The sequence below is a fragment of the Triticum dicoccoides genome, chromosome 1A (assembly GCF_002162155.2).
Source record: "Triticum dicoccoides isolate Atlit2015 ecotype Zavitan chromosome 1A, WEW_v2.0, whole genome shotgun sequence".
NCBI classification, from domain to species: Eukaryota; Viridiplantae; Streptophyta; class Magnoliopsida; order Poales; family Poaceae; genus Triticum; species Triticum dicoccoides.
Genome location: NC_041380.1, coordinates 510,331,540 through 510,341,982, shown reverse-complemented (window position 1 = coordinate 510,341,982; position 10,443 = coordinate 510,331,540). Strand labels below are relative to the sequence as shown.

At 48.5% G+C, this 10,443-nt stretch overlaps 3 protein-coding genes and 1 non-coding gene across 5 annotated transcripts in view; 3 read left to right on the top strand and 1 right to left on the bottom strand.

The window, feature by feature from the left end:
- The first annotated feature begins 1,868 nt into the window (after positions 1-1,868).
- LOC119283951 (ubiquitin-conjugating enzyme E2-17 kDa-like) lies at positions 1,869-5,209 on the top strand. Of its 2 annotated transcripts, none has more exons than XM_037563289.1 (5): positions 1,869-1,989; positions 2,904-2,983; positions 3,114-3,241; positions 4,364-4,468; positions 4,789-5,209. In XM_037563289.1, the coding sequence occupies exons 2-5, from the start codon at positions 2,914-2,916 to the stop codon at positions 4,930-4,932; spliced, it is 447 nt and encodes a 148-aa protein (XP_037419186.1). In that variant the 5' UTR covers positions 1,869-1,989; positions 2,904-2,913; the 3' UTR covers positions 4,933-5,209. The 2 variants fall into 2 exon arrangements, with proteins under 2 accessions (XP_037419186.1, XP_037419193.1); XM_037563296.1 differs by having other exon boundaries at positions 1,871-2,068.
- Positions 5,210-5,606: 397 nt separating this feature from the next.
- On the top strand, positions 5,607-8,158 carry LOC119283940 (thioredoxin H5-like). The gene is made up of 5 exons (XM_037563280.1): positions 5,607-6,439; positions 7,239-7,297; positions 7,443-7,556; positions 7,678-7,800; positions 7,889-8,158. Exons 2-5 carry the CDS (start codon positions 7,280-7,282, stop codon positions 8,063-8,065), a joined length of 432 nt encoding a protein of 143 aa, XP_037419177.1. The 5' UTR covers positions 5,607-6,439; positions 7,239-7,279; the 3' UTR covers positions 8,066-8,158.
- Positions 8,159-8,293: 135 nt separating this feature from the next.
- Positions 8,294-10,443, bottom strand: part of LOC119283929 (serine/threonine-protein kinase STN8, chloroplastic-like) — a 4,078-nt gene continuing 1,928 nt past the window's right edge. The window contains exon 3 of the mRNA XM_037563274.1: positions 8,294-9,220. Within this exon, the coding sequence (XP_037419171.1) occupies positions 8,477-9,220 (744 nt within the window). The 3' untranslated portion in view covers positions 8,294-8,476. The remainder of the gene's footprint in view (positions 9,221-10,443) is intronic.
- TRNAI-AAU lies at positions 9,355-9,428 on the top strand. Its single transcript has one exon. It is a non-coding gene; the product is annotated as a tRNA-Ile (tRNA).

The following is a 10,443-nucleotide window of genomic DNA, read 5'->3' as shown; positions in this document are numbered from 1 at the left end:
AATCCTCTCTCTGCTCCATGGCGCCGCCGTGTTTCTCGAATGGGCCAAGGAATGAAAGGGCGGTGGGGAAATGTGTCTGAAATGAAATTCTACTTTGCCAAAGTTCTAGTAAATGGGTCACACGATTTGATTTGGCTACCGCCTCAAGAGCACTGCAGCACGTTGATGTCATTGTGAGTTCCTGGCATACCAAAAAAGGAGTGCCAAATCCAGAGGTCCTGTGTGGCTACCGCCTCAAGCACCACACTGCAACCGCCTTTGGCGCCTTTGTACATCCCCTGCCAACCAAATGGGCAATTCTTCCATTTTCAATGCATGCAGTCGATGCTTCCAAGCATCTCAGGAAATCCTCTTACTGCATTCTGGGCTAGGATCCGAGCAGTGTCTTCCGCATTGGGTGTTCTCAAGTATTGTGGCCCAAACACTGCCACCACTGCCCGACAGAACTTATAGAAACACTCTATGCTGGTGGACTCGGCCATGCGCCCATAGTCGTCGAGTGAATCACTGGGAGCTCCATATGCAAGCATCCTCATCGTTGTCGTGCACTTCTGGATGGAGGTGAATCCAAGAGCGCCAGTGCAATCCATCTTGCACTTGAAATAGTTGTCGAACTCCCGGATGGAATTCATAATCCTGAGGAAGAGCTTTCGGCTCATCCGATAACGGCGCCGAAATGTTTTCTTGCCATGAAGTGGAGCATTGGCGAAGTAGTCGGAGTAGAGCATGCAGTAGCCTTCGAGACGATGCCGGTTCTTTGTTTTCACCCGCCCCGGCACCGAGCCACCTCGCCGCGGCTTTTCATTGCTCGCCAGCAGCTGGGCGAGGGCGGCGAGCACCATGAGATGCTCTTCTTCCTGGACGTCGGCCGCGGCTTCCTCCTCCAGCAGCGCGCGCGAGCTCTTCCTCGTCATCCGAGTCCATCGCCGAGTCAGGCAAAACGCCGAACACCTTGCGCTTGGTGGGCGTGTACCCGCCGCTAAACCGCGCCTCCGCGGCCGAAAACGCCCAGCTGCTGTGGGAGGGGCTGCCGCGGCGAAGCGCTGCTATTTTCCGGCGGGGAATGGCTATCTAGCGGAGTAGGGCGGCGGCCGTCGCCGGGATATAGCTAGTGGTGGCCGAGGGCGCGGGGGGTGCAAGGCGAGTCGGGGGAAGAAAACCTTGACTTTTCGCCTGTCGGTGTGAGCCAGGCATGCTTTTCCCTAGCGCTGGAGCCCCCAACTGCTCCCCAGCGTGCCGGGTTCGGCCTCTGACCGTCGGGCGAAAAAAAGGTCCGAACCAATGATTTTCGGCGTCCTAGGGACGCGACTGGGCCGTTTTTTTAACGCCGGCACCAAAAAAGTAACCTGAAAGGCCTGTTGAGGGCGCGGCTAAAAATGCCCTCATACCTCGAAATTGATATATGCAATCATACTTTGTGACGTCCCATCATACATCGCCACGAAAACGGCGAGGAACCTTGTCACCAATTATTGCCACCACTACTGTGGCGAAGTGTTCCAAAAAAAAGGAAGAGAAAGACACTCTGTCGTAGACCATGAGGGCAACAAACGCTTGGGCTATTGGAAATTGGAATTTGTCTAACTCCATAAAAAAACTCTTTCACGTACCGGAAATGAATACTTTCTCTGTCCGGGAATACTTGTTTTAGAAATGGTTGTATCTAGATTTATTTTAATTATAGATACATTCGTTTGATCCATTTTTAAGACGAATATTTCCAGATACTAGATTCCTCTGCCTGACTCTTCTGACAATTAGTAATTTCGGGAGCGAAAATAATAAAAAGACCGGGGAACGTTCCAAGCGCGGACCGGCCGGGCCGATTATAAATACCGGCCACGGACCCGGCGCCCGGTTTCAAACCAAACCCGTCGCGCACGACACCACGCCACAAAGCGAGGGGCGGACCCGGAGCAAAAAAGACCACCAAAAGCAGGCGTCCTCCGTCCCTCTGTCCTCGCCGTCCCCAACCTCTCGCTGCAAAAGGTGTGGAAACCTTCGCCCCCCTCCCCCCCGCCCAGCCTCTTTCGCGTGATTCTCCCTGCCCGGTCGCAGATCGGCGCGGGTAAGCCCCGCCCCGCCCCCTCCCGATCCGGATCCGTCCCCGCCGCCGCCATGTTTCTGTAGAGTTTTTCGTCCGTTCCGGTGCTGGTTGGTGCCGCCCACCGGTAGATCTGCGCTTTGGTCCGGGTTGGCGCGTCGCCGCCGCGGTGGGTTCGTGGTTCGATGGTGGTTTTGTCAGCCGGGAGTCCGATTTGGTGCGCGGCCCCTTGGGGTGATTTGATTCGATTGTGTTCGATCTCTCGGGAGCGTGTTTGGTCGTCGCCGTCGCCGCTAGGTTGTTACTTGTTAGGTTATTCACGTTCTTGGCGATGCGCACGTAAAATTATTTGGTTTTGTATAGGCAAGATTATTCGCTTGTTTGTCGCATGCTTACATATGAGTATATTATCTGAGAATTACGAGGATCAGTCGTCCAGTCTCGTGTATTCATGTGAGGTTCGAGGTTTATATGATCTCCGAGATGCCCGAATCGATGCGGGGATTCGACAGCAGTGGCAATTGTGTACTAGTGAGCTACTATTTCTTTTCTCACAAGCTGGGCTTTGTAGTTGCTGTTTACTTTGATCCCTTGTTACCCTTATTACTGAACACATGAGTGCATGGGCCATGGGAGTTTGAAACATTGATATGTTCCTGTGCCGGGCTGAGCTGCTGATTCCTACTTCTGATAGGTTTTCGATGGATTGTTTAGCTTCCTGAGTAGAATGTTTGAGTTATATTTTCACAGCTATGAGGCTGTGTCATCATCATGGAGTAGCTTTGAGGTCATAGCATAGCTGCAGCAATTTCATTCCTCAGTATGTTGTAACTAGAACAGCTTTTCTCTCTCCTTCTAGGTTGCTTGTCATGGCATCAAAGCGCATCCTCAAGGAACTCAAGGACCTGCAGAAGGACCCGCCCACATCATGCAGTGCAGGTTTGAATTTGACTTGTTTCCATTGGAGATCTACGCCATATAACACTATCTTCGTTCACACCTTTTTGTTCCCTGCTTTATCCTGGCATGCCATCTCATGGACTCTATTTCTTGTTTGTAAATTGTTTAGGTCCTGCTGGTGAGGACATGTTTCATTGGCAAGCAACAATTATGGGACCCCCTGACAGTCCCTATGCCGGCGGTGTTTTCTTAGTGAACATTCATTTCCCTCCGGATTACCCCTTCAAGCCACCAAAGGTATAGGACTTAGAAGCATCCTCGTATTTGTAAACCCTCATTATGTGTGCTCTGCCTGCTTTCATAGTCCTTGATATTGTAATCTGGAAATTTATCTGTTATTTCCACCCTGCTCATCCAGGGAGTTACACTCCCGCCTAGATAGAACAACAATGGTTCTATTTTCTTAGTCAATTAATCTCGCTGGTTCACCTGCCCTTTTATAGAGTAGAAATCCTAATAATAGAATATTAACTGCGACACATAAACAATAGGAGATATCAATCTCAATCTCTGATCTCTAGAATATAACTTGCTTACGAAGGAAACAGCTAATTAATCTTTATCTGCTGCCATATTTGCCTTCTTTGTGACTCTTTTGGGCCTGTCATGCCCATAACACTTATGATCACCTTTTTGCGTAGAGGGGTCGTAACATGTACTCCCTCCGTTCGAAATTACTTGTCTTGGAAATGGATGTATCTAGAACTAAAATACGTCTAGATACATCAGTTTCTGCGACAAGTAATTCCGAACGGAGGGAGTACTCCTGATGGGCGCTGTGTGCACTTTCCTGTTAATGCTTTTCTCAATGTCCACTCATGGTATTATAACTATCAGTGTGGCCCTTTTATGGATCGCCATAAAATCATCTTTTGGTTATATATATAGTTAACATGGATGTGGTCTTTCAAAGTTGCAACACTGTTAGTAATTTGGTATATAGGATTGTCCTGTTCATAATTTGGTTTACAGGATTGTCCTGTTTGTGTCTTTCGTCCAGTTTATTTTATCTTAAAGTAAACACAATCACTTTTCAGTTTTCATGAGGTGGGATAGACATGCTATAATGGCATGGATGATGTTGTTTATGACAGCACTATTATGATCTTGTTGCTGTTGCTAACATATATAGCATATGGTAGACAACACCTGATATTATTTTGTTTCGTCTCAATCTTCCTTCTTGACTAAAATCCACATTGAAGAACTTAGTAGGACCATGTGGTGTTTGGATGCATCATTTGTTGCTATTTGTACATTGCTAAGTGCAGTATTCTAATATTTAGGTGTCGATATTCCTCCCTACAATGCATTTTAATCCATGGTTGTGCCATTTTAATTGGTATGTTCTCTTTTTAGGTATCTTTTAAGACAAAGGTCTTCCATCCTAATATCAACAGCAATGGAAGCATATGCCTTGATATTCTTAAGGAGCAGTGGAGCCCTGCTTTGACGATCTCCAAGGTCATCCTCGTCTCCATCCTCATTTTCTATTTGCACACATAACTCTCTATATGCTTACTAAAAATACAAGTCACTTGTAGAAGTCTGCTCCAGTACCACTATTTTTTGCATTACTTGTTTGCTACATGCTATCCCTGCCATATCCTTGTGAAAATCTGCAATATTTAGGGACACTTTTGTTGTTTAACATGTGAGACTGATAAGTTGTTCATAAGCCAAAAGGAGTGCATGTTTGTTCAGTTTTGCACTTTCCCAGAAACCACCATCATAAACCGCTTGCTGTCCATTATTGATCTGTTGCATGTTTTGATGTTGTACAGGTCTTGCTCTCTATCTGCTCCCTGCTGACCGATCCCAACCCGGATGATCCCCTTGTTCCCGAGATTGCCCACATGTACAAGACGGACCGGTCAAAGTACGAGACGACAGCCCGCAGCTGGACGCAGAAGTACGCCATGGGTTGAAGAAGACCTGCATCGTGGACAACTGAAATGTCGCTTCAAGAAAAATATTTATGGGCCATTGTTTCTTCGATTTGTTGCTGGTTGTGTGTAATCCGATCCTCAAGGATTGTAAATTGCATTCGGCGTCGGCCCTATCATCAATTGCCACTAGTATCGGCAGACATGCATGCCTATCAGCCTATTCACCTATGCTTGTTGGGTTAACCTTCATCGGTGTTGGTGTTATTTGGTAAATGTTCATTAAAACATGTTTGCTTCATGACCTTGTCCAGATTTATCTTCTTTTGGTTTTAGGTCATGTTTCGATATGTATGTATGTTCAGTTTTGTTGTTGTTCGCTGAAAAACGTGTTGGCTCTGCATATACCAGAAGCAGGGTAGTTGCAACTTGCAATATACCAGAAGCTCGCTGCAAAACGTGTTGGCTCTGCATATTTGCTTTGCCCTAAGTCAAACTTTCTAAACTTTGACCATTCATTCAATGATGAATCTAATGTTACTAGCATTGATTAGATATTGTAGGTGTCAGTAATTTTTCAAAAGTTTACTAGCTTTGATTCAAGACAAATGCAAAGTCTTTTTAGAGATTTCAATATGGACTACAATATGGAGCAAAGTGAGTGAATCTACACTCTAAACTATGTTTATATACATCCGTATGTAGTCAATATTAAAATCTTTATAAAGACTTATATTTAGGAATGAAACAGAGTAGCATGTGAAGACGACAGGTTTGCTGAGAAATCGCAAGCAGCGCGGTGCGTGCGCCTTTATTTTTAGATGTTTTGAGTGCTTAAAGGTAGGTGTTTGAAAAATAAATCGGCTTATGCTTAATCACCAGTGCTTAATAAGTGGAAAACGGGTTATGAAAAATCATATACAAACTCAAGCCGGCAAATAAGAGTGTCAAGGCGCAGCAGCAAACCAGCAGAGCCAGGAGGGCCACCGCCACCCGAAATACTGTGCTCTGCCGCCACCGCTGACCGGCGCCAGCACCGCCGTGTGCCTTACCTTGTCACGTCCTGGCGCTGTGCTGTGCTGTGCTGCGCCGGCAGAACGGCCATGCACGTCGCCGCCGTCCAGTTTGCTCCATTTCGCAGGCCTAAAACGACAGCACAGCAGGCACCTTCCTCCACAGTTCACACCAAACTAATTTTGGACGTGGGAGGGGGTCGGTCGCCTCTTTTCTTTCTCGCCCTCCCTCTCCCGCGCGCGCGCGCGCGTACGTCTTCCCTTCCCAGAACCCCGTTCCCAGCCGCTCCCTCCCTCGGCCTATTTGCAGATCCCCTGTCACCACGCCCTCCGGTTTCGACGGTTTGAGCTGCTGCTATTAACGGCAAGGGCCGTTCCGCCCCGGCGCCACCCGCCTCTCTCCGAGCCCCCGCCGCCCGCCGGGGTGGGCTTGCCGTGGACGACGGCCGGCAGGCATCCAACGCGGGGAAATCTCAATCTTCGGTTGGATCCCCCATCGTCAGGAGGCGGAACGTAGGCTTCTTGGTCCTGCCAAGGTATGCATGGATTGATGGATATGTGCATTTCATTCTGCTCTCAGCAATGTAGTAGTAATAAGCAGGCTGCATGCATGGCTGCCGAAAGCTATTTGCCGGTTCCATATCATGGCATTTCTTTTTAATCTACAATATACATCTAAGCAATGTGGTAACCGTATGTTTTTTCTAGGATTAGTAGGTCAACAAAAGTTCATTTCTTTGGCGTTCAAACGGTCATATTGTTGTTGGAGGTCTCCTCCAATTTAATGAATGTATCTCCTTTGGATGAAAAAATTGACACCCTAGGATTGTCTGAAGCTGTAGCACGCGGATTCAGGCAAATATGTTGAGCAAAATTCGCTATCGTCGAAACAAACTTCTCAGTTCTATTGGATTTGCTGTGGTTGTGACTTGCGGACATCAAATCTGTTTCAATTTCTATCTAAAACAAACAGCACGTTTTTAGCTGGTCTCTTCTTGTTCATATTTCTGCAGTCTCTGGCCATTGTTTGGAAGAATTGAAGTGCCATTCACCATTTGTACGTACACCCTCTGTTCCTAAATATAAGAAGTTTTGACACTTCAATTTAAACTGTCAAAACGTCTTATATTCAAGAACAGAGGTACTCCCTTAGTGATCTAAACTCTCTTATATTTCTTTACAGAGGTAGTAGTACATATTTATATTCATCATTTCGCCATCTAGAGCTAGCTATGTTAATCATATTTGATGTATTTGGTATCATGTTATCTTTTATTCAGTCAAATAGTGAAATCGGCACTGAAAATATACCTCTTTTTCCTCCTCGTGTACCAGAGTCCAGGAGTCCGGACATCCTGACGGATTTGCTCGAACCAATGGGATGCTGCGGCAGCGTGAGTAGTTTTTACTCACATACATCTCATTTACAACTGGCAACTTTGATAACTGAATCGTGCACTAGCATCTGTATTGTAAGGAAGCCGTTTATCGAGTTATACATTAGTAAATCGAGTTCTTTGGTTATGCTTCCCTTTGCAGAACCCTGTAGATGAGGAGGAACACCTAGACTACAGCTCTGGGAATGTGACTCTTATAACTGATCTAAAGAGTTGGGAGAAGAAATTGGAAGATGCAACTGACGCCAATAAAACAGTAAGTAGCCTACAACCTAACTCACACTCTGGACACAAGGATATATAGGTGCATGCAATTTCCAATTTCGAATCCCTTCAACTGTATTGATTAACCACGTTGGCATTTTTCAACTGCACAGCTTGTTGTAAAATTCAGCGCAGTATGGTGTGGCCCGTGTAGGATCGCTGCTCCTGCATACTCCGAACTCTCTTTGAAGCATTCCGATCTTGTTTTCGTGTCCGTGGACGTAGACGAACTACCGGTACACAAATGTTCCGCCAATTCATTGCTACTTTACCTTTGAGCGAATGCCCAAACTAAATGCCATTTCGATATATGCTTTTTGTCAGGAACTGGTCACGCAATTCGACGTACGTGCCACGCCGACATTCATCTTCTTGAGAGATAACAAGGAGATCGACAAGCTGGTGGGGGGGAACCAGGTCGATCTTCAGCAGAAGTTCGAACCATACTGCCGGCCAGGCGACGAAGTCATGAGTAAACAGTCTTTCGAGGACAAAACCTGATGTTCCTGCCTGCCAGTCGATAGAGCTTCAGGACGAGCACGGCCTCCATTGGTTGGGAGCATCAGCAAGGGCCTGCTCGGCGGCATACGTAGGTTCGAGAAACTGACCAGCAGAAGTAGGATTTCTTGGTAGCGTCCACACTCGATCAGCAGTAAATTAAGTTAGCCCAGCATCTGTAACTTTGCGCCACACACGCTGTCCATATGAACTCGCACAAAAACGATGTACTGATTGATTGATACCAGCCAGATGCCTTGAGATCTCATGAAATCATGACTGTACAACAAAATTGCCAATGCCATTGGTGATCTTGCGTCTCACTCATGTCAGGACTCAGGACAGAATTTATCATCTATATAGAAACTATATGCAGGGGTTTGGTCGCTTGTTCAATGAAGCCAGACGTATCAATTATTTGGTGAGCTGCAGCTTTGACAGGACGGCGGCGGCCCGATCACCGCCGAGCAGGAAATAGGGGTGCCGGAGCGCGGCGGCGGCGGAGAGGCGTCCCTTCTCCCGCTGCGCGATGAGCTTGGTGGCCAGGTCCCAGCCCCTGCCGGAGTCGAGGTCCAGGATCTGCAGGTCGGGTCTCCGGCGCGTGGTCTCCCGCCACCTGTTGAGGTCGTAGCCGGCGGCCTTGAGCTCGGAGTTGAAGTTCTTGAGGCCGGAGGGGGACCTGAGGGCCGGCGTGGCCATCTGCATGAGCACGATCCCGGCCGAGTACATGTCGAAGAGGTCGGGGCTGTTGAGCTGCCAGAGGATCGGGGAGAGGATGGCGGCGATGGGCTCGGCGGGCGGCGTGGGGGTCTCCTCGGGGAGCACGTAGAGCTCGGGCGGGCAGTAGTCCGGGTCGAGCAGGGTGCGGTCGGGCAAGTAGTTCTTGCCGATGCGCAGGTCGGTGGCGGCGCCGAAGTCGATGAGCTTGACCTGGCCCCGGCGGGTGACGACGAGGTTGGAGGGCTTGATGTCGCGGTGGACGATGCCGGTGTCGTGGATGCGGCGGAGCGACGTGACGAGCTGCCGCATCACCTGCTTCACCACCAGCGCGGCGCGGGTGAGCGGGTCCACGCCCCGCAGCGCGCGCCCGAACATGAGCGGCTCCAGGTTCGCCGGGAAGCCCCGGTCCGTCACGTAGTTGCCCAGCGTCCGGTCGCCCTGCACGGAGGAAGAAGTTCAAGTGTCAGAGCGCGCGCGTTTGGAGTTTATTGGCCAATTGCCGGCGTAAGCAAGCATCCAATGTACGCTTTATCATTCAATAAATAAGGTGCTATTCGACCCATAGCACAACAGGCCTATTAGCTCAGCTGGTTAGAGCGTCGTGCTAATAACGCGAAGGTCACAGGTTCGAGACCTGTATGGGCCAAGTTTTTCATTTTTGACAGAAATCATTCTTTTCCTATTTGAATTTTCTTTCTATGGAGAATCTTCTGTACTTGGATAACTAAGACTCACAGAGCTATACCCTATTTTCAACCATGTATTTTTCTTAAGGCAATCCTTCCATCCGTGTTAACACACATACCTCATCAAAATTCCGTTGTGGGAAAAAAAGGCTTGCATATTCCCCAACTCTCTTCTGGTGCCTCCTTGTAGTTGCTCTGACGAGGCGGCGACGGATTGTGTAACTCGGTGATATCTCTCTGCTACTTCGTGCTCTATCAGCCTCGGTGATATCTCTCTGCTACTTCGTGCTCTATCAGCGACTCAGCGTGCTTTAGTCTAAAAGGTGGTTGATGGTGGCACTGTGTTGGTCCATGAGGAATGGTGAACACAACCAGCACTACGGGTCCTGTGGACTTAGGGGGTTGCCTAGTAGGGGTGGTCGTCGGTGGGGCTTGGGTGAACATGTCGTCTCCGGTTCCGTGCACCGGCCGACACCTTTCGAAGCACTTTCACGTCCTTTGTATGGGTTGTAGTGGTACGATTGCGACTCATGGAAGGGTGATTCGGGCAACATGAGGTTGAGGGATGTCCGAGAGAAATTCTTGTTCTGGTCTTGGTTGAAACCAGCAACGACAATGCGTGTGAAGTCCCTAGAATATCTTGAAAGCTTTGATGTGGGGTTGTGCTCCTCTCCTCGCCCGACGACCTTGACTCTTAAGGAAAACCTATGATTCACTAGATCTGGTGACACATGCATTTTTGCATCTTTCCCCTCCTCGGGGACATCATCGCCGGATGATAGTTTTTTTATGAGGTGGGTGCCGGGAGGTGCTGGGATCTGCTTGGTAACGATGATTGCATCAAGCAGGGCTTTGATTTCGCTACGGTTTTCCGACGTGTTCAATTGGTTCTTCAGTGTTTCGTTGTGTCGCCATGGAGTCAGAACTGCGGTGGCGGCGATGGCGTTGCAATCGTTGTTCATTGTGTGCGTGTGT